This window comes from Neoarius graeffei, chromosome 26, assembly GCF_027579695.1.
Source record: "Neoarius graeffei isolate fNeoGra1 chromosome 26, fNeoGra1.pri, whole genome shotgun sequence".
Taxonomy (NCBI): Eukaryota; Metazoa; Chordata; class Actinopteri; order Siluriformes; family Ariidae; genus Neoarius; species Neoarius graeffei.
In genome coordinates, this window is record NC_083594.1 from 25,995,956 (window position 1) to 26,019,352 (window position 23,397).

Genomic DNA, 23,397 nt, shown 5'->3' on the forward strand with positions numbered 1-23,397 from the left:
AACAGAACTATATGTATGGATACATTAATTCCATTCAAATCAATACTTATGTGATTGTGTTATAATGGTGTTTGCAACATAGGACATAATATTGCACATAAGATTGCACAAATCACAAGACTAATTACCGTTTTAAGATTAAGAATTGCTATGGCTGAAACATGCAAAATGGGCAGCTGGAAAAATATCGGTCTGAGGTGGCAAAATGTAGCATGTTTAGAGATCATGTATTTCCATTTTTACATTACTCTGTTTGTGATCTGATTTTTTTTGTACTGCATGAATGCAAGCATTTATAACAAATATCTAAACAGGGGCTGCAACACGAAGTTTTAGATTGGGGGGGCCGTGCTGCGCCCCAAATCTAGGGGGGTCCGAGGGTATGCCCCCCTGGGAAATTTTGGAATTTTTATCCCTCTAAAACGCTATTTCCCGCATTTTGAGAGGCAAATTTTGGAGGAGTAAAGCTAAGTTTAATGTCTCTATTAGAGTACATTTTGTCCATGTATTTTTTTCGAAATGAAACAGAACCAATGATCTCATCTCATTATCTCTAGCCGCTTTATCCTGTTCTACAGGGTCGCAGGCAAGCAAGCTGGAACCTATCCCAGCTGACTATGGGCGAAAGGCGGGGTACACCCTGGACAAGTCGCCAGGTCACCACAGGGCTGACACATAGACACAGACAACCATTCACACTCACATTCACACCTACAGTCAATTTAGAGTCACCAGTTAACCTAACCTGCATGTCTTTGGACTGTGGGGGAAACCGGAGCACCCGGAGGAAACCCACGTGGACATGGGGAGAACATGCAAACTCCGCACAGAAAGGCCCTCGCCGGCCACGGGGCTCGAACCCGGACCTTCTTGCTGTGAGGCGACAGCTCTAATCACTACACCACCGTGTTGCCCAGAACCAATGATGCTATAACGTAATTACGTCTACTTAGTATCGTTGAGAGGATAACACCTTCTTCCCATGGGTTGCTGTCAACATAATAATAATAATAATAAGTTCAATTTATATAGCGCCTTTCACAAACCCAAGGATGCTTTACAAAAGAGTTACCACCAAAAAAAACTAGGAAGAATAGTGTGAGGTAAAGAGAAGTTTTCAAGTTAGCTTTGAAGGAAGAGAGAGTGGAACAGTCACGAAGTGATTGTGGTAACGAGTTCCAAAGTTTAGGAGCAGCAACATTAAATGATCTGCCATCCATAGATGCCAGTTTAAAACGTGGAACAGTCAGAAGTCCACAGACAGAAGATCTGAGGGAGCGGGAGGGACAGTACAAATGAATTAGCTCACAGAGATAGGAAGGAGCGAAGCCATGAAGAGCTTTATAGGTTAAAAGCAGGATTTTGTATTTGATCTGAGAGATAACTGGCAACCAGTGCAGTTGCTGTAAAACAGGAGTGATGTGAGCAGAGCGCTTGGTGAGTGTGAGGACTCTTGCTGCTGAGTTTTGGATGTACTGCAGGCGATTGAGCAATGTGGCAGGGAGACCATAAAAGAGAGAATTGCAATAATCAAGACGAGAAAAAATAAATGCATTGACCAACATATTGGCTTCAGTTTCCAAGAGAAGGGCGGAGACGTGCAATATTGCGGAGGTGAAAGAAAGCATTCTTAGTAATTAGTTTAAGATGGGGTTCAAACGTAAGGGTGGAGTCAAAGATAACGCCAAGGTTTTTTATAACTTGGGAAGGATGAATAGACACACCATCAACATCAATAGTAAAACTGGAGAAATTCTGAACCTGTCTTTTGGTACCTACTAATAGAACCTCCGTTTTGCCAGCATTAAGTTTAAGGCAGTTCTTATGCAGCCATTGCTTAAAGGAACAGTCCACCGTACTTCCATAATGAAATATGCTCTTATATGAATTGAGACGAGCTGCTCCGTACCTCTCCGAGCTTTGCGCGACCTCCCAGTCAGTCAGACGCGCTGTCACTCCTGTTAGCAATGTAGCTAGGCTCAGCATGGCCAATGGTATTTTTTGGGGCTGTAGTTAGATGCGACCAAACTCTTCCACGTTTTTCCTGTTTACATAGGTTTATATGATCAGTTATATGAAACAAGTTCAGTTACACAAATTGAAACGTGGCGATTTTCTATGCTATGGAAAGTTCGCACTATAATGACAGGCGTACTAACACCTTCTGCGCGCTTCGACAGCGCATTGATACGGAGCTCAGATATCAATGCGCTGTCGAAGCGCGCAGAAGGTGTTAGTACGCCTGTCATTATAGTGCGGACTTTCCATAGCATAGAAAATCGCTACGTTTCAATTTGTGTAACTGAACTTGTTTCATATCACTGGTCATATAAACCTATGTAAACAGGAAAAACGTGGAAGAGTTTGGTCGCATCTAACTACAGCCCCAAAAAATACCATTGGCCATGCTGAGCCTAGCTACATCGCTAACAGGAGTGACAGCGCGTCTGACTGACTGGGAGGTCGTGCAAAGCTCGGAGAGGTACGGAGCAGCTCGTCTCAATTCAGATAAGAGCATATTTCATTATGGAAGTACGGTGGACTGTTCCTTAAAGGTCAGTGATGCAAGTCCTTAGCAGCTGAAAAGAGGCTATGGAAGGGGTGATAGTGATGTAGATTTGAATATCATCAGCATAACAATGGAAGTTAAGGCCATGGTTACGAATAATCTGGCCTATAGGAGAAACATATAAAAAGAAGGGGACCAAGGACAGAACCCTGAGGCACACTTTGAGCAACAGTAGCAGTGGATGATTTATGAACACCAATAGAAATAAACTGTTGCCTGTTTTCTAGATATGACTGAAACCAGGATAAAGCTAAGCCAGTAATACCAAAAGAAGATAATCTGGAAATGAGTCTCTCATGATGTACGGCAGGGGTCTTCAATCCTATCCGCAAAGGGCCGGTGTAGCTGCAGGCTTTCATTACAGCCAAATTGGAGGCTCACTTGATTGTTGACTGGAGACGAGGGTGAAATGATTAAACAAGTGAAATCAGGTGTAGCTCCTGCTTGGTTGGAATGAAAGCCTGCAGCCACACTGGCCCTTTGTGGATAGGATTGAAGACCCCTGATGTACGGTGTCAAAGGCAGCTGTGAGGTCCAAGAGAACAAGGACATTAAGATGACCAGCATCAGTTGAGAGCAGGAGGTCATTAACAACTCTTAAAAGAGCAGATTCAGTGCTATGCATATTGCGAAAGCCTGACTGAAAGGGTTCATAGAGATCATTATGAGCATGGAAAGTATGAAGCTGAGAGGCTACAACTCTCTCCATTACTTTAGCTAGGAAAGGGAGATTTGAAATGGGTCTGTAATTGGACAGTGAAAGAGACTCTAGACCAGGTTTCTTTAGTATTGGTGTAACTGAAGCAATTTTGAGGGAGATGGGAACAGTGCCTAAAGCAAAACACCTGATTAATCAAATGAGCAATATAAGGGGAGATGGCAGATACACAAGATTTAAGAAGTGCAGTGGGTGCAGGGTCCAACAGACATGAGGAGGAGGAGGACTTAGACATAATTTCTGATACTTTAGAAGAATCAACAGGAGAGAAAGCAGAGAGACAGCAGTCAGCTTTATGAGAAAGAGCTACTAGCGGGACAGAAGAATGAATTTCAGAATGAAAGTGTTGGTAAATACTGAATTTTATCCTTGAAAAAAATCCAAAAAAGCCTGACACTGAGCAGGAGAACTAGGAATGGTTGAGGAAGGAGGCTGAAGTTTATTTATTGTATTAAACAGAGTTTTGGGTCTGATTGCCACTCTTAATGATGTTAGCATAGTAGGAGGATCGGGCAGCATTAAGAGCATCCTTATACTTTGTGATGTGTTCAGAGAAGAGTGAAAGATGAATAGTAAGGCCAGTTTTCTTATAAAGGTGCTCTAGCCGCCTTACCTTGGCCTTCATGGCCCTAAGCTCAGAGGTGAACCAAGGAGAGGCGTGATTTGCGGAGACCTGTCTAGTTTTAAGGGGAGCGAAAGTGTTAAGTGTGTTAGATATAGTATTATTGTAAATAGCAACTGTATCATCAGGAGAGGAAACCTCAGCAAATTTACAAAAAGGAGAGAGGCAGAGAAAGAATGCACATCAATAGAAGAAAGATTACGGAAAGAGACAGTAGAACGCAGAGGAAGTTTAGAAGAAGGCACACTGAGAACACTCAATCAACTTGTGGTCAGTAAAACCTACGTCAGAACCCGATACAGATACAATTTTTGTACCAGTAGAGCAAAGCAAGTCAAGTATATGACCATGATTGTGTGGGAAAGTCAACATGCTGAGTTAAACCAAAACATTCAAAGACAGTCAAGAGCTCATCAGTAAGGGAGCAACTAATATCAACATGAATGTTAAAGTCACCTAGAAGAATGACAACAGTACAGACAGATGAGGCTACAGTTAGCAGTTCATTCAGTTCAGACAGAAAAAGAGATGGTGATGATTTGGGAGGTCGATAGATTAAGATCAGCAACAACGGTGTGGGAGTAGAAGTTTTCAAAGCCAGATATTCACAGGATGTAACATCATGAAAAACAATCTCTCTAAGTTTCAAACCACATCGGAAAACTGCAGCTAGACCTCCACCCTTCCCTGTGAGATGGGGCTTTGAAAAATATCCAGATGGTGAAGATATATTTAAATGTAGATAGTCCTCAGCCTGTTGCCATGTTTCCACCAGCAGAAGTATGTCCAGGGTCTTTTGGATAATTAGGTCATTAATGAGTGACGCTTTGTTGGTGATAGAACGGGAGTTTAAAAGGCCAATCTTCGCAGGAAACACAGGTGACAATCCAGAGACAGCAGAACCTTGCAGTTTCCCAAGTGAGCGAAGAACACCGTGATTAACTCCATGAGCGTTCTTGTTGACCTTGGCAATCCGATTGTGAGTCCATATGATGGGTATGGAAGACTCCGAAGCATAATGAGCAGTCGGAGAGCGCGGAGAGCGGTGAATATACCGAGGGCGGCGCGCGATTCCAATAGAGCGGCACAGATTAAATACTGCGGAATCCAAGCGGTGCCACGCACTAAGGCTTTTTAATTCCTCCGGCGAGTAGGTGTAAAACATGGGTAAAAGCCGGGCCACAAAACCAATACCCAGACCCACAGTCACGATCACTGCTGAAGTCAAGCGGGTGGAAAGAAAGCAGGGGCTCGCAGGCGGGTTAGCTACAGGTGATTGCAAAAAGTCGGTGTCAAAACCAAGCAAGAAGAGTCCGAAATTAACCAAAAAAATGGATAACACGTTGCCAAAAAATCAGAAGCACAGTTAAAGAAAACAAAAAAAAGAGAGAAAACGCCGGGGAGAAGAGGCAGCAAACTCGCACACTATGTACTCTCGTGAGTACATGACGAAACTCCACAAAGTGCTAGTCAAATATTTCAATGATTAGGTCAAATAGCTTTGGAAAATTTGAATAAACACGTAATAATACCTAAAAACCGATCACATCTCTCGGCAGTCCTGTTTTGACCGAGGAATAAGCCCATGAAAGTAATATTCCCGATCCTTCAAGGACTGCTGTCAGCTCCTGGGAAATCCAGCTGACTGGTAATGACCGGTTGTGACCCCAGATCGGGTGCGAATTCTTTTTTTTTTTTCCCTGTTTGTTGCATATTTTTCAAATCAAAACTGTGCAATATCGGTGTATTGAAGCATGTATGAATGACATATGGGGCTGTATCGGTAAATTGGAAAAACTACATTCCCTTATTTTTCTCATGAATTCCCCCCCCCCCCCCCCCCACACACACACACACAAAAAACGCGAGAAATTTTGTCCTCAATGTCCTTGTTGAATTAAAGAGCTAATAGATTTATCTACCTGCTCAGTTATGTGGTATAAAGCAAGAGCACAAATTATTATTTCCTTTAGTCTTCAGTGCGAATAAACAGTCATTCATTTCTTGGTTTGCGAAATTTGACTTGGGATGTAAAAAAAAAAAAAATTATACTGAAAACTTACCTCGTTATCATCAAGCAACTTAAGTGCCTTTGTCAAGCCCAAACAGTTTGGGATGGATATTAGTCTGAAACTCCTCTGCATACTCCGCGAGAGTTTGACTCCCTACTCGCATCTGTATTGCAGTGTGCCTTGCCAGACAGCAGTAGATGCCATTTTTATGGTGGTCTTTGGTATGACCCGACTGCAAGTAGAATTCACACTCTCTCCCGATCAAGAAGCAAACACGCTAACCACTAGGCCAACATGCAGTTACCAGAGGACTAGACCCCCCCCCAAGAGATCGGCACCGCCTAATGCGCCATATGGCGTGGGAAGGACTTTCCTCTTCATACTGATTTTCAGTGAGTGGTCAGGGCAGCAAGCAAATTCGTGTAGATCTAGAGCAGCATCAAGTTTTTGGGTGCCCAAAACTGTTTGTATGCCTCGTGAACGCAGCGGGATTTTAACAGTCCCCCCAGGATTTCGCGGGCCTTTTTTGTGATTGTTGCGGGCTAAAATGTCTGATGTTGCGGGGGGGTTTCCAAAAAATTATGATGAAAGTTGCAGTGTATTTTAGGTTTTTGTTGTGATTATATTGCAGGAGGAAGTGAAACTTGCGAGAAATTGTTGCGATTTTTGTGATTAAAATTGAGTGATATGTTAAATATTAAGTTATTACTGAAAAACTATTGATTAAAAAAGCAAAGACACTGAGAAATGGTCCGATAAACAACTTTACCAAAAATATGTTCAAAACCCACCAAAATGCACTTGAAACCTCCCAACTGGGCGGGAAACCTCCCAATCTGGCAACACTGCCAGTATTCCGGAGGGGGTCTACTAGTAGCTATGCCGGATCCAAAGACAGTCCTCCTGTCAGAACTTGTGTTGTGAAACGACATAAGATAAAGGTACGTAGAGCTATAGATTCTACATGATAATCATAAATGTAATCATAAAGTCGGCGTGATATGTCATGTATTTGCTTGTGAAAGCTTGCGGCTTTCATGTAACTGCCGCCTAGCAACGAGAGGCAAAGGGTAAAGAGGGTAGGCTATCATAGATTCTATTCGGAAGATATCAACACAATTCTAGACTCCCAGAAGAGGAAGAGCTAGCACTAGAGAGTTCACCGGCGTTTTCATGCGCCATTTCCATTGAGTAGAACCAGAGTAGAATAGCCAATGAACCGCAGCGTGTTCTTCCGCTGACGTCACAACATGGCTGCGAGCCACGGACCCAGTTTTCTTGCGCTGTGCAATTAAAAGTTGGATATTTGCGTAACAGCTTCTTTTCACGTAACTATAACAGAAATCTAACATGTTTGCCATATTGTATAGTTTATTTAAGAAATTGCATAGAGTCATGTTCGTGTCATCAGCCCTTTAAGACCTGTTTGCAGGACGAAAATATCAGAATAACATCAGAAACACTTGATCACTTTGCGTCTTCAATCCCTAAACATATTTTAAGTGTTGTGAGAAGGAATGGCAATATTAGTGTGAGATGCTTTATTATCTCAAGTTTTTTGAAATATGTTGCAAGAATCGAAATTGAAATGTGTTTCTTTTGGGGGAAAAAATTAAAATTCATGAGGTAAAACATCAAATAAGGTGTTGCTGTGTTGTTTTGAGTGCAATACAGGTCAAAGATTATTTACAAATCATTGTTTTCAGTTTCTATTCTAATTTCAACATACTGCCCCAACTTTTTCTGATTTGGGGTTGTACATTACAGCCCACTGATTATTCCAAAGAGTATAAGCATCAATAAACAAAAGTTCACATGCATTCTTACTGTGGGTCTGGTGGTCTGAGGCCATAGTGCTAACCAAACTAGCAAAGCTAATATATAGATTTAAGCACTGCCTAAAAGCGGAGCTCCCATCTGTTTCTGGGTTGTAGAATTTTCTTGTATCATAGCCAGTCTCTTTTGTTTTATTTCTTTACTGGCTAGCACTGGCCACTAGGCGGTGTGTATGACCGGTAATTACTAACACTGACCACTAGGCAGTGTGTATGACTGGTACACGGACAAACCACAAAAAAATCGAATCTATGGGTTTACCATTTTTTCTTAGGTATGGTGCTCTGCTGGAGCTCCGCTAAAAATGCTATGGCACTAACTAACAAAGGCTATGGCACTAAAATAGCACAAGCTATAGATGGCTATGTTGCTGACTGACTAACCCAGGTTACTGAAGGCTGTGGTGCCAGCTGAGTGAAGTGACCTAATAAAAGTCAGGCACTTATTAAGTAGTGGGGATAATGAGTGCTATATCACTAACTAATTTCTGATATAGAAAATAAACAAACATGTTTATAAAAATTTACTTTTCACATTTTAAGGAGATTTCTCAAGAGGTCTTTGTTTGATGTGGCTTGTTTATTTCTTTATTTTTAATTGATTTAAATTTTTTCAACAGTTGTTGTTTGGAACCTGCATCATTCAGGACTCCCCTATGAACATGGAGCTAATGTATGAATATATCAGGTAGGATTGTGTGAAAAATATGATGAATAAAGCCTCATTATAAAGTGCAGAATTTTCCAGCAATTTTTTAAAAATTGAAGTCAAAATCTCATTTTCAACTCCATAATAGGTCGAACTAATTATTTTTAACTGCCTTTGTAACCCCTGAAGACATATGCTCGTGGTTGTTAAACTAATCTCTCCTCACCAGATCTATATCTTTTGTGTGATTACAACACAAAATAATTTCAATATACAGTGGAACTTGAAAGTTTGTGAACCCTTTAGAATTTTCTATATTTCTGCATAAATATGACCTAAAACAACAACAGATTTTCACACAAGTCTTAAAAGTAGATAAAGAGAATCCAGTTAAACAAATAAGACAAAAATATTATACCTGGTCATTTATTTATTGAGGGAAATGATCCAATATTACATCTCTGTGAGTGGCAAAAGTATGTGAACCTTTGTTTTCAGTATCTGGTGTGACCCCCTTGTGCAGCAATAACTGCAGCTAAACGTTTCCGGTAACTGTTGATCAGTCCTGCACACCGGCTTGGAGGAATTTTAGCCCATTCCTCTGTACAGAACAGCTTCAACTCTGGGATGTTGTTGGATTTCCTCACATGAACTGCTCGCTTCAGGTCCTTCCACAACATTTCGATAAGGCCAGGACTTTGACTTGGCCATTTCAAAACATTAACTTTATTCTTCTTTAACCATTCTTTGGTAGAACGATTTGTGTGCTTAAGGTCGTTGTCTTGCTGCATGACCCACCTTCTCTTGAGATTCAGTTCATGGACAGATGTCCTGACATTTTCCTTTAGAATTCACTGGTATAATTCAGAATTCATTGTTCTATCAATGATAGCAAGCCGTTCTGGCCCAGATGCAGCAAAACAGGCCCAAACCATGATACTACCACCACCATGTTTCACAGATGAAATAAGGTTCTTATACTGGAATGTAGTGTTTTCCTTTCTCCAAACATAACGCTTCTCATTGAAACCAAAAAGTTCTATTTTGATCTAATCTGTCCACAAAACATTTTTCCAATAGCCTTCTGGCTTATCCGCATGATCTTTAGCAAACTGCAGATGAGCAGCAATGTTCTTTCTGGAGAGCAGTGACTTTCTCCTTGCAATCCTGCCATGCACACCATTGTTGTTCAGTGTTCTCCTGATGGTGGACTCATGAACATTAAAGTGCATATCACGGGTAAATTCAGGAGCAAGATCAATGTAATTCTCCTGTTTTATATTAAACTTTGGTCAATATCTGTCACATTTTGTGCAATTTTTTTTACCTTGCGCAATACCAGAAAAATTCAGTTGAAATCAAGCCATTTGAGGCGAATTTGTCTGCCTCTGAAAAAACTTGGCATTTGGATTTCCCGCTAAACATTGATTTTCGTGACGTCACTTGCGGGACGCCTCTTTCTGAATCCTACATCAGTGCTGGTTTGTTTATGAGAAAACGACCTGGTGGTTTTCTGCAAATTTCAACGTTATTGTAGAAATAGTTTAAGGTGGGTGGAGCACGGAAGGCCAGAACTGAGTTCTCACAAACTGTTTTCTTGCACTTTTCAGCGTCTTATATTTCGCACACACACACAAGTGTCCAGGTTGGGAGAGAGCTCCCTTCCTCTGCTCTCCCTCTCCTCTTATAGGGTGTGGTCACTGGGGAAGACACACAAACACAGATTAATTCCCATCAGGTGCAGTGATTCTGCCACTTACCTTCCCTGACTCTGCCCTCCATTCACAGACTGATGCTTGACCACGCCCCTGCTGCCACATACCCCCACCACCCGACTCAGGCCAGGGAGCCGTCAGGCCTGCAGCTGACCCCCCCCCCCTTGATGGGAGAGGAAATCCACCACAACCATCTGTGCCCCCAGCCTGTGGACCACCTCAAACTTAAACGGCTGGAGTGCCAGATACCAACAGGTGATCCGCGCGTTGGCATCCTTCATGCGGTGGAGCCACTGCAGGGGCATGTGGTCCGAACAGAGGGTGAAGGGAGGACCGCCCACTTGATGGCGAGGCATTCCTTTTCTATTGTGCTGTACCTGCTCTCACGCACCGGCAGCTTCCGGCTGATTTACAGCACTGGACGGTCCTCCCCCTCCACCTCCTGGGACAGAACAGCCCCAGCCCTCTGTCCAATGCATCTGTCTGCAAAACAAAGGGGAGAGAAAAGTCAGGGGAGTGTAACAGTGGCCCCCCCACACAGTGCAGCCTTTACCTCAGAGAAAGCCTGCTGGCATTGCTCCGTTCACTGGACCGGATCTGGTGCCCCCTTTTTAGTGAGATCAGTCAGCTGGCTGGTGACATCCGAATAATTAGGTATAAACCTACGATAGTAGCCAGCCAGCCCCAGGAATTGTCTCACCCCCTTTTTGGTCTTGGGCCTCAGGCAGGCTGCAATTGCTGCTGTCTTATTGATTTGGGGATGCACCTGCCCATTGCCCAAGTGGAAGCCCAGATACCATACTTCCACCTGCCCAACTGCACACTTCTTCGGGTTGGCTGTGAGACCCGCTTGCCTCAGCAACCTAAGGACGGCCCTTAGGTGTTCTAAGTGCCGCGGCCAGTTATTACTATAAATTATATCATCCAAGTATGCAGTCGTGTGGGTGGCATAGGGGCGGAGGACCCTATCCATAAGCCGCTGGAATGTAGCGGGCGCCCCAAACAGCCCGAAAGGAAGTGTGATGAACTGGTGTAAGCCAAATGGTGTGCAAAAGGCTGTTTTTTTCTTGGGATAGAGGAGTCAAGGGGATCTGCCAATATCCCTTTGTCAAATCCAGTGTCAAATAAAAATGAGCTGTGCCTAGTTGATTGAGCAACTCGTCAATACGGGGCATTGGGTACGCATGAAATTTAGACACCGCGTTGACTTTTCTATAGTCCACACAGAACCGGACCGATGCATCGGTCTTGGGAACCAAGACCACCGGGCTGCTCCAGATTACTGTGGGACTCCTCGACGATGCCCATTTCAAGCATGGCCTTGTTCTTCCCAAACCACCTTTTTTTTTGTGTTCGGGCAGTCTGTAAGGGTGGCTGCGCACTACTACTACCCCCGGGGGCGTCTCAATGTGGTGTTCTATGAGGTGGGTGCAGCCGGGTAGGGGTGAGAACACGTCAGAAAATTCTGTCTGCAACTGGGCGACCTCCGTGAGTTGGGTCGGGGAGAGGTGGTCTCCACAGGGGACCGGAGCAGTGGGCAATGTCAATTTTCCTTTTTGAACCTCCGGCCCCAGCTCCCCCTTCTCTGAAACCACGGACACCAACGCCACGGGGACCTCCTCATTCCAAAGTTTTAACAGATTGAGGTGGTAAATCTGTAACGCCCTGCCCCTGCCCGTTCGCCTCACCTCATAGTTGACGTCCCCGACTCACCATGTGACCTCAAAGGGTCTTTGCCACCTGGCGATCAATTTGGAGCTCGACGTGGGCAACAACATGAGTACTTTATCTCCTGGTGTGAATTCCCTAAGGTGCATACCCATCATACAGACGGACTTGATGTTCTTGGGCCTGCCGCAAATTCTCCTGGGTTAGGTGCGTGTGTGTGTGTGTGTGTGTGTGGAGTTTGGCGCGCAGGTTGATAACGTATTGAATTTTATTTTTACTTGTTGAAGGTCCCTCCTCCCAGTTTTCACACAGCACATCTAGAATGCCACGCGGCTTACACCCGTATAATAATTTGAACGGGGAGAACCCCGTGGAGGCTTGTGGGACCTTTCGCACTGCAAATAACAGGGGCTCGAGCCATTTATCCCAGTTGCGTGTGTCCTTGCTTACAAATTTCTGAATTATGTTCTTGAGGGTGCAATTGAAACATTCGACTAAGCCATCCGTTTGTGTGTGATAAACGCTGGTGCAGATAGGCTTAATTCCCATTAACCCATACAGTTCACGCAGTGTGCGTGACATAAACATAGTGCCTTGATCAGTCAGAATCTCTTTGGGGATTTCGACTCTGGAGATGACGTGGAAGAGTGCTTCTGCAATACTACGTGCTGAGATATTGCGAAGAGGCACTGCTTCCGGATATCGCGTTGCATAGTTCACCAGAACTAAAATAAAGTGATATTCTCGTGTTGATCGATCTAATGGCCCGAAGAGATCCATCCCAATTATTTCGAACGGGGTCTCGATTAATGACAGAGGGCGCAAAGGCACTTTTGGAATGGCCGTGGGATTTACTAACTGGCATTCGCGGCACACCGTATACCACCTACGGACATCACCGCGAATCCTTGGCCAATAGAACTGGGCCATTATCTGGGCTAGTGTCTTATCCTGCCCCAAGTGTCCGGCCACGGGATTAAAGTGAGCCGCCTTGAATATAAATTCCTGGCGGCTCTTTGGGATTAAAAGCTGTGTTATATCGGTTCCTTAGTCTGAGTATCCTGCGTCACTCAGTATAACCTATTCTTAATAATGGAGAAATAGGGGAAGAACGGGGTGGTGTTTGGCTGGAGCGTTTGAACATTGATTACTCTCACTTGGTCAAATGCATGCCGCAGAGTCTCGTCTCGTGACTGCTGTAACGGGAAATCCGCAAGGGATTCCCTGAGACAGGGAGGAGGAGCCTGCTGCTCCTCACTCTGACCCAGTGATGACACAGACGGCTCTGTGACAGCTGCTCCCGCCAATGCCACACCAGGACCTCCCCCCGCTAAATTATGGCAGGCCCCACTCTTCACTAAATGTACCATTAATTCCCTAAATCCCGGCCAATCAGTCCCCAAAATTGAGTGGGTAAGGCGAGGATTAACTGCCGCCTTTACTCTAAATTTCTCCCCTCAAAATAGAATGTGGACAGACACTAAAGGGTAGTTGTGAACATCCCTGTGCACACACAACACCTTCACCAATTGTACTCTCCCCAATGCCTCGTCTTGCACCAGGCTTTGGTGGATTGAGGTCTGATTACAGCCGGAGTCCACCAAAGCCTGATATGTATCCCCTTGGATACTCGCTGGTATGCGATATGCTCCGGCCCGATCGAGGACGATCCCTGGTGCGTCGGGGAGCCGGACCACTGCGCCCACCACCATCGCTGAGCGCTGATGCTGGAGGTGCCCCGGCTCAACGCTGTGCCAGCATACCGGCCCAGGCTCTCCTTCTGCACCGGTGTTCCAGAGCTCACTCACCTGAGGGGGAGAAGACACAGACACGGAAGTAGGAAACGGTAGGGCACCGTGGGTGCGGTGGGCCAGCTGGGGTGGAGCCGGCCCCCACCTCCACGGTGGGGGAATGGGGCGAGGACGAGGAACAGAAGGGGAGAGAGAAGAGAGGGGAGAAGAGGAGACACGCTGTCCTGCCGTCGGAACAGCCGCCATATGGTCCTCTGCCAGCTTGATGGCATGATCCAGCGACACCGGGCGATGGCACTGGACCTACTCCGCTGTTCCTTCCGGAAGTCGGGCGATAAATTGTTCCAGCGCCACCAGGTTGATGATTCCCTCAGCGTCACGGTTGTCGGCCCTCAGCCACCGCCGGCAGGCGTCCCGGAGTTGCTGGCCAAATGCGAACAGCCGGCCAACCTCCTCCAGGCACAGCACGCGGAAGCGCTGCAGTTGCTGCTCCGGGGTGCACCCCACATGTTGGAGGATGGCCCTGCGAAGGTCGGCATAGACCAGCCAGCTGTCGGCGGGGAGCTGTACCATGGCCAGCTGCACCTCGCCCGTTAGCAGGGGGAGGAGGCGCACCGCGCGCTGTTCCACCGGCCAACCCCATGCCTCTGCTTCCTGCTCAAAAAGAGCGAGGAAGGCTTCGGGGTCGTCATGCGGACCCATCTTCGTTAGGGTGAGGTGGGGAGGGTCTGTGGTGATGGTGGAGCCCGCCGACGCGAGTAGGTGCTGGAACACCTGGCAATCTTCCTGCTGCGCCAGCACCAGGGCTTCGAACCGTTGTTCCTGCTCCTTCCGGAGGGTGACCAGCGCCTGGTGCTGGCTCTGTTGGGCCGTGGCGAGGGCATAGACCAGGTTCTTGAAGGGGGAGGACTCCATGAGGCTGTTCTCTTCTGTACTCCGTCCCGGGTTTCGGCACCACTGTAGAAATAGTTTAAGGTGGGTGGAGCACAGAAGCACGGCAGGTCAAAACTGAGTTCTCACAAACTCTTTTATTGCACTTTTTAGCGTCTTATATTTTGCTTGCACCCCCCCCCCCCCCCCACACACACACACACACGCGCGCGCACGCACACAAGTGACCAGGTTGGGGGAGAGCTCCCTTCCTCTGCTCTCCCTCTCCTTTTATAGGGTGCAGTCACTGGGGAAGACGCACAAACACCGATTAATTCCCATCAGGTGCAGTGATTCTGCCACTTACTTTCCCTGACTCCGCCCTCCATTCACAGACCGACACTTGACCACGCCCCTGCTGCCACAGTTATCATGTAATTATTGAAATGGTTAACAGATGTATCGTAGGAGGGTGTAGCAACACCAATCTTGATGGGACTAGTACTCATCATTTTCCAAAATACCGGACAATGAGAGAGAAATGGGAGCGCTTCGTGCGAGGCACCCGGAAGCCGAGGACCAAGCTTAGCCGAGAAAAAGACCAAGAAAATCAGTGATTCACAAGTTGACTGTTGCCATGGTAAGAAATAAGAGAGACTATACTCTAAATTAGGTGTTTGTGTTTGTGTGGTACACGGATAATGTTATTTTTTGACACACACAAAAGTAAACAACACGAAAGCGCTGGGCGATAATACACTTACTTAGATTAGATAGAACTTTATTGATCCCTTTGGGAGGGTTCCCTCAGGGAAATTAAGAAGATACAATCCACAGCCAAAGTGGAGTCCAAAGTAGCGTATTTAAAGTCCCCAGAAATGATCATAAATGCCTCAGGGTGCTGTGCCTGCAGCCTTGCTTTGACAGAGTGAATCCCCTCACATGCAGCGTCACATCTGCGTCTGCCCTTGGAGGGACGTAAACACAGATGGTGATGCTAGCGGCTCCAAGTCCAGGCAACATAAGACTGTCTTTACGGAAAAATGTCCCGGGTTACACTAGCAGTTGTTCACGTAAATGATGAGTCTCCCACCTTTGCCTTTCCTGCATGCTTTAGTGTGTCTGTCGGCTCTCACAGCAGTGAATCCCCGCAGATCCACATTAGCATCCGGTACAAGGTGTGTTAGCCATGTCTCTGTAAAAATAAATAAGCTGCTCTCCCAGTAAATCCGCTGGTTGTTCAGTGCGGATAGCTCGTCGACCTTATTCGGCAGCGAGTTCACATTCCCCATGATAACCGAGGGAATGGATGGTTTGTAGCACCGCTGGTTGTCCACTAGCCTAGCCTTTAGCTTAGCCCCTGCTTTGCAGCCCCTGAGTTTCCTCCTCAGCTTGGCCGGGATGGGGTGTCGTATCCCAGCTCGTCCCATTGTTTTCAGGGCCAGCAGCTCCTCTCTCGAATAAGCGAGAAAACTGGCTCCTGGTTGCGTGTTAAAGTAAAAAATATCCATGGGATATGAAGAAAAACACACTATGTCTTCGTAAGAAGAGTAGAAAAGTAAAAAGGTGGAAAAAAGAGGTTTAAAGAGCTAAAAACTCCAGAGCTACTGGAGAGGCAGCCATCTCACACAGCACCCAAGGTCACATTTTCTTTACATTTTACTTCACATGTATCAAGGGATATGCATGTCAGGGCTTGAGATCTTGGGACCTGTCAAACACATTAAATGTATATACAACCCTGCTTAGCCGATTCCATGTGTGTAGCTTATGAAATCTTTCTCCTACAGTAGCCAGTACTCTTCTAAATGAAGAAATATGAGTGATTCCACGCTTATGGGTACTGAAATGGGGACATGAACTTATTCACCTAAAACCATTTCTTTTTTTACCATCAGGTCACAAAACATGTAATCTTTAATGAATGATATGTTAAAAGATAACTTTAATTTTCTGAGATGTAATAAAAACATATATTTATATGCCAAAGTCAGAACGTAACAGAAGTGTTGTGGACATATATATTCTCAATTTTAACAATGTAGAATTACTTTTTGAAACATAGGAAGGTGATGTTTTAGCAAATATAATTAATAAACATGTGTAGTAGAATAAACATACACATTCTTTCAATAAGATTAACATGGTATATAGCTAGATTGTAATTAATTTGTAACAGACGCGAGATGGACAATCATAACAGAAGTAATGTAACAGACATCATTTTGGAACTCATAGGCTTGACTTTGGCATATAAATGTTTTTATTACATCTCAGAAAATTAAAGTTATCTTTTAACATATAATTCATTAAAGATTACATGTTTTGTGACCTGATGGTAAAAAAAGAAATGGTTTTAGGTGAATAAGTTCATGTACCCATTTCAGTACCCATAAGCGTGAAATCACTCATATATAAATACATAATCGTAATTAGAAAAAATATGATTTATGTAACAATAGATAGATGAGCATTGATACATGAATCCATGGGTTTAGAAGCTCAGGTGACAATTCCATATTTCAATGCAAAATCGCTAGCTGCTAAACTTGGTCTACACAGGCTGTGCACTGAATCCATGCAAGCTCTCTCAGCCTGCTGGTGGATCTGCACGTGACGTCACGAATCTGGCTCCAGACTCCCTTGGGATTTTTCCAGACGCGTTTTATTTTATTTTTTTCTGCTGTAGACAGATGGCCTTGTGCAAAATTACCCTCCTAGATGAGTGTGTAAAGGGACATACTTTCATATAAAAAAAAAGAAATTGGTCCAGGATATGCACTTTAAGTTGTTGATTAAAGATCCAGCCATGGCTGAATAGGCAGGGACTCCAGGCACGCTGCTATTAACTGCTACCTGGATTTAAACTCACGTTCTTGTTGTGGCTGCAGGGGCTTAAAGGAATACTCCAGCAGTTTCTCAAGCTAATCATTGATTGCATCTGTAGCATGTGTGATTATTAGAGAAAGTAATTTCATTATGTGTTGCAACACTGAGAAAAGAATAATGAAGGTCAGTTATAAATTCAAAACTATAACCTCTACATTAAAGTGCCATTCCACCATTGGCTGTATTCTTTGGCATAAAATACAATATATTTTATGACAACATGACTAGACAGAGAAATCTTTTAGCTTCAAAATGATATATCAAACATAATTTTTTGACAACGACAAGTATATTAATTTTGCGACCAAAGTCACCTACCCTTTTAATTTCCGTGCGGTAGTGAAACGTGATGTCGTCGGCAGGTTCCCCTTCTTGTGTACCACGTGTCGGTCTATTTTTAGACCAGGAAACCCCCAAAGTGAGAGAGTCATTTCTCCTCGTATATGGGCGCCAAAAAAATTGCGAAAAATTTTGAGTTAATCTTTCAGTTAGCTAGATTTATTGGTATTAGCTAGATTTATTGGTATTATTTTTATTGCGTTCTATCCGCCATTGCTGATATGTGCCACGTCACACGTCACGTGGTACACAAGAAGGGGAACCTGCCGATGACATCACGCGCGGAAATTAAAAGGGTAGGTGACTTTGGTCGCAAAATTAATATACTTGTCGTTAAAAAATTATGTTTGATATATCATTTTGAAGCTAAAATATTTCTCTATCTAGTGATACCATTTATATATGGTGTCAAAATATATTGTATTTTATGCCAAAGAATACATCCAATGGTGGAATGGCACTTTAAGGTTCTTAGAATAAGCTATGTGAAGAAAAAGTCTTACCAAAGCTAAATTGGTAAAAAAAAAAAAAACCACTAAATTGGTCCAGGATATGCAGTTTGACATTAGCCAATGTGAGAGAGGCCTTCAGTTGCTTAGAAGTTACCCTGGGGCCCTTTGTGACCTTGCTGACTATTACACACCTTGCTCTTGGAGTGATCTTTGTTGGTTGACCACTCCTGGGGAGGGTAACAATGGTCTTGAATTTCCTCTATTTGTACACAATCTGTCTGACTGTGGATTGGTGGAGTCCAAACTCTTTAGAGATGGTTTTGTAACCTTTTCCAGCCTGATGAGCATCAACAATGCTTTTTCTGAGGTCCTCAGAAATCTCCTTTGTTCGTGCCATGATACACTTCCACATACATGTGTTGCGAAGATCAGACTTTGTTCTTTAAATAAAACAGGGTGCCCACTCACACCTGATTGTCATCCCATTGATTGAAAACACCTGACTCTAATTTCACCTTCAAATTAACTGCTAATCCTCGAGGTTCACATACTTTTGCCACTCAGAGATATGTAATCTTGGATCATTTTTCTCAATAAATAAATGACCAAGTATAATATTTTTGTCTCATTTGTTTAACTGAGTTCTCTTTATCTACTTTTAGGACTTGTGTGAAAAATCTGATGATGTTTTAGGTTATATTTACGCAGAAATATAGAAAATTCTAAAGGGTTCACAAACTTTCAAGCACCACTGTATGTGCCTGTACTGAGAAAAGCATGGAAAATGTGTCTACTCAAAACTTACTTATATAGAGTCTGGGGCAGTTGTTTTGAATCAATAAACATTTAAAACTTTTAAAACTATAACCATTATAGTCTAACAATAAGGGTCATACAATGAAACAGAGATTAGAGAATGTCATACTAAAGCTGTTCCTGTGTAGATTTATCTAACTCAGCACTTGCACTTTTCATAAGGTGTGTGAAACCCAACTGCCCTTTCATTATAATGATTTTCATTATAAGTGAGTTTTGAGAAAAAGGAAAAGTGCCATAAGTTTTGCTGGTAATTGCACAAACACCGATCTGCCATAACATTATGACCACTAACAGGTGAAGTGATTATCTCATTACAGTGACATCTGTCAAGGGGTGGAATATATTAAGCAGCAAGTGAACAGTCAGTTCTTGAAATTGATGAGTTGAAAGCAGGGAAAATGGGCAACTGTAAGGATCTGAGCAACTTTGACAAGGGCCAAATTGTGATGGCTAGATGACTGGGTCTGAGCATCTCCAAAATGGCATATATTGTGGGGTGTTCCTGGTATGCAGTGGTTAGTACCTACCAAAAGTAGTCCAAGGAAGGACAACCGCTGAATCGGTGACAGGGTAATGGGTGGCCAAGGCTCATTGACTTGCATGGGACACAAAGGCTAGCCCATATGGTTCAATCCCACAGAAGAGCTACTGTAGCATAAACTGCTGAAAAAGTTAACGCTGGCTAGAACAGAAAGGTGTCAGCATGAACTTTTTCAGCAGTTTGTATGGCTGATTGGTGTATACTATAGATGTACTTCATATGTATATAGAAATTAGATTGGAAAAAAATGGAGAATTTTTTAAAGATCTTATAACAAATTTATCTGTATCATGAGACAGTACCTTTGCGTTCTGACATGACATACCTTTACATACTGTTATGACTGTATCTGTATGTGAATTTGTTTTTCCCAAACAGTAAGGATCACCTGCTCTCATACACTGTTGGTGCCTTTGTGCTGTTGTGGGCTTTGATATGGCTATACCGTGACAGCCTGGAACTTGATAAACTCAAAGAGAAGTATGTGTTCATCACCGGCTGTGATTCAGGTTTTGGAAACCTGCTATGTAAACGACTGGACAAACGTGGTTTCCGTGTGTTGGCCGGTTGCTTGACAGAAAAAGGAGCAGATGACCTGAAGAGAGTGTCGGGACCTTATCTGAAAACCTGCATACTGGATGTTACTAGCACAGCTAGCATTCAGAACGCTGTGGAATGGACAAAGAAGGAGGTTGGAGACAGAGGTTAGTGTACAACACTGGGCCTATGCATTTGTTAATGTATATTTACTATTTCTACTAAATATTTCAAATTTATTTGTCGCACACACAATCATACAGAGTATGGCATGCAGTGAAATGTTTATTGCAATGCTCCGTAGGTTGTGAAGATAGATGGGGGGGGAGTGGTTAAAAGGAAAGGGAGTAAAATAGAATGTAAGAAATAGAATAAAAAAGAATTTAAAAAATGTGATGGAGTGCTGTGTGGAATGTGTGTGTATTTTATTTTTATATATACTACTGTAGTGCATCTCAAAAAATTAGAATACCATGAAAAAGTTCCTTTTTTTTCATAATTTAATTCAAAAAGGTAAACTTTCATATATTCTATATTCATTACATGTAAAGTGAAATATTTAAAGCCTTTTTTGTTTTAATTTTGATGATTATGGCTTATAGCTCATAAAAATCAGAAATCCAGTATCTCAAATTATTAGGATATTCCCTAAGATCAATCAAAAAAAGGATTTACAATACCAAAATGTCCAACTTCTGAAAAGTATATTCATTTATACACTCAATACTTGGTTGGGGCTCCTTTACCATGAATTACTGTATCAATGCGGTGTGGCATGGAGGTGATCAGTCTGTGGCACTGCTAAGGTGTTATTGAAGCCCAGGTTGCTTTGATAGTGGCCTTCAGCGTATCTGTATTTTTGGGTCAGGTGTTTCTCATCTTCCTCTCGACAATACCCCATAGATTCTCTATGGGGTTCATGTCAGGTAAGTTGGCTGGCCAATCAAACACAGTAATATCATGGTCAGCAAACCATTTGGTAGTAGTTTTGGCACTGTGGGTAGGTGCTAAGTCCTGCTGGAAAAGGAAATCAGCATCTCCAAAAAGCTCGTCAGCAGATGGAAGCATGAAGTGCTCTAAAATCTCCTGGTAGATGGCTGTGTTGACTTTGGACTTGATAAAATACAGTGGACCAACACCAGCAGATGACGTGGCACCCCAAATCATCACAGACTGTGGAAACTTCAGACTGGGCTTCAAACATCTTGGATTCTGTGCCTCTCCACTCTTCCTCCAGACTCTAGAACCGTGATTTCCAAATTAAATGCAAAATGTACTTTCATCTGAAAAGAGGACTTTGGACCACTGAGCAACAGTCCATTTCTTTCTCTCCTTAGCCCAGATAAGACACTTCTGACATTGTCTCTGGCTCAGGAGTAGCTTGATATTAGGAATGCGAAAGTTGTATCCCCTTTCTTGAAGACGTCTGTTCATGATGGGTCTTGATACACTGACACCAGTCTCAGGCCACTCCTTGTGAAGCTCTCCCAAGTTCTTGAATCAACTTTTCTTGACAATCCTCTCAAGACTGCGGCCATCCCTGTTGCTTGTGCACTTTTTCCAGCCACCCTTTTCAGCAATGACCTTTTGTGGCTTACCCTCCTTGTGGATGGCATCAGTGATCATCTTCTGGACAACAGTCAAGTCAGCAGTCTTCCCCATGATTGTGGTTGTGTGTACTGAACTAGACCGAGAGATACACTGTGTTCATACTGTTTTACTCAAACTCGAAATGAAATATTCTAATTTTTTGAGATGCACTAGTGTGTGTGTGTATGTATGTATGTGTATATAGGGGCGGCATGGTGGTGTAGTGGTTAGCGCTGTCGCCTCACAGCAAGAAGGTCCAGGTTCGAGCCCCGTGGCCAGCGAGGGCCTTTCTGTGCGGAGTTTGCATGTTCTCCCCGTGCCCGCATGGGTTTCCTCCGGTTTCCCCCACAGTCCAAAGACATGCAGATTAGGTTAACTGGTGACTCTAAATTGACCGTAGGTGTGAATGGTTGTCTGTGTCTATGTGTCAGCCCTGTGATGACCTGGCTCCAGCTGAATAGGCTCCAGCTTGCCTGCGACCCTGTAGAACAGGATAAAGCGGCTAGAGATAATGAGATGATATATAACTGCAATATACACTGTAGAATATACAGTATACAGAATATGTATAAATATATTGCACACGAAATATATTGCACTGTAATTAGGTTGCACAAAGATTGCGAAAGAAATGCACTGTATATATCATACTTTAGTTAGATCGTACTTTAGTTAGATATTTGAGTGTAGAATGAGGTGGTTAAGGGACCATGTGTATTACCCATAATGCACTACTAGTGCATGGAAATATTAAGACTTCTTAATATTGCCATGCACGAATAGTGCATTATGGGTAATACACATGGTCCATTAACCACCTCATTCTGCATTCAAATATGTAACTCATATCTAACAAAACCATCGAACAAATACCAAATATCTAACAGAACCAATTTTGAGTTGATTCTGAAATTTAACATCGTGTAAATGGTTGAGTCATGATGTAAGTGTAAATGTATAAAAGTGTTGGCACATCCATGGGGTCAGTTGGGACAGAGCCCCATCATGTACCTTAGATCAGCTGTTCAACAAATGTTAACCTTCAAAAAGTCTTCATTCACAACTCCATACATTTTAAGTAAGTGACCATTATTGCGAAATAAACCCTGACAGGGTGATGCAGGAATCACTGAATCACCCTAAAGGGCTTTATTTTGCAATAATGTCCAGCTTGCTGTATATTATCCCACTTATCCCACATGGTTACTTCCTAAAGAAATCAATAATTTGACACACAGTATTGATTTAAAAATGATTTTATTGATAGCCATAGCAACAGTCTATTATACACTGCAATGGTCTGTTAAACATAAATAACAAACCATAGAATGCCACAACCGACCAATAACAATAGAGTATTCAAAAAAGCCATGGAATAAATTCCTTTAGAATACTAACTACCTCTTTTGACTGATGATTTTTAAAAATGGTGCTATTTGACAGATATAAGACAATGTTCTTTTGAGATGATTGAGGAACAGCAGCAGACAGAATAGTTAATAAGGTTGCCAGATAGAGTTAGTTTAAAACAAACCATCCTGTTAATTTCATTATATCCCCATCAATTTTTTTTCTTATACATCTTTTCACTCACTGCTCATGACATGTTCTGGATGTGTCAGCAAACTGGGCTGCATAGTGTTAGCCCCAACGTGCACAAATCTAGGGGGTGTGTCACTCTGTAAAAATCTGACATGACCGTGACTGATAGGCTAAATGAATCTACAGTCTAGATTATAAAGAAATCAAACCCATTGTCACTTTTTCATATCATTTTATGTATTTTCCTTGCAAGCATTGGTGGTGCTATAGCACTTAATT

The 23,397-nt window shown here is 43.2% G+C and overlaps 1 protein-coding gene across 4 annotated transcripts in view; it reads left to right on the plus strand.

The window, feature by feature from the left end:
* Nucleotides 1-23,397, plus strand: part of rdh5 (retinol dehydrogenase 5 (11-cis/9-cis)) — a 122,268-nt gene that overhangs the window by 52,538 nt on the left and 46,333 nt on the right. For all 4 annotated transcript variants that reach the window (XM_060910280.1, XM_060910279.1, XM_060910277.1 and 1 more), the window contains 2 exons: nt 8,377-8,444; nt 19,828-20,153. In XM_060910280.1, coding sequence (XP_060766263.1) covers nt 8,413-8,444; nt 19,828-20,153 — 358 coding nt within the window. In that variant the 5' untranslated portion in view covers nt 8,377-8,412. The remainder of the gene's footprint in view (nt 1-8,376; nt 8,445-19,827; nt 20,154-23,397) is intronic.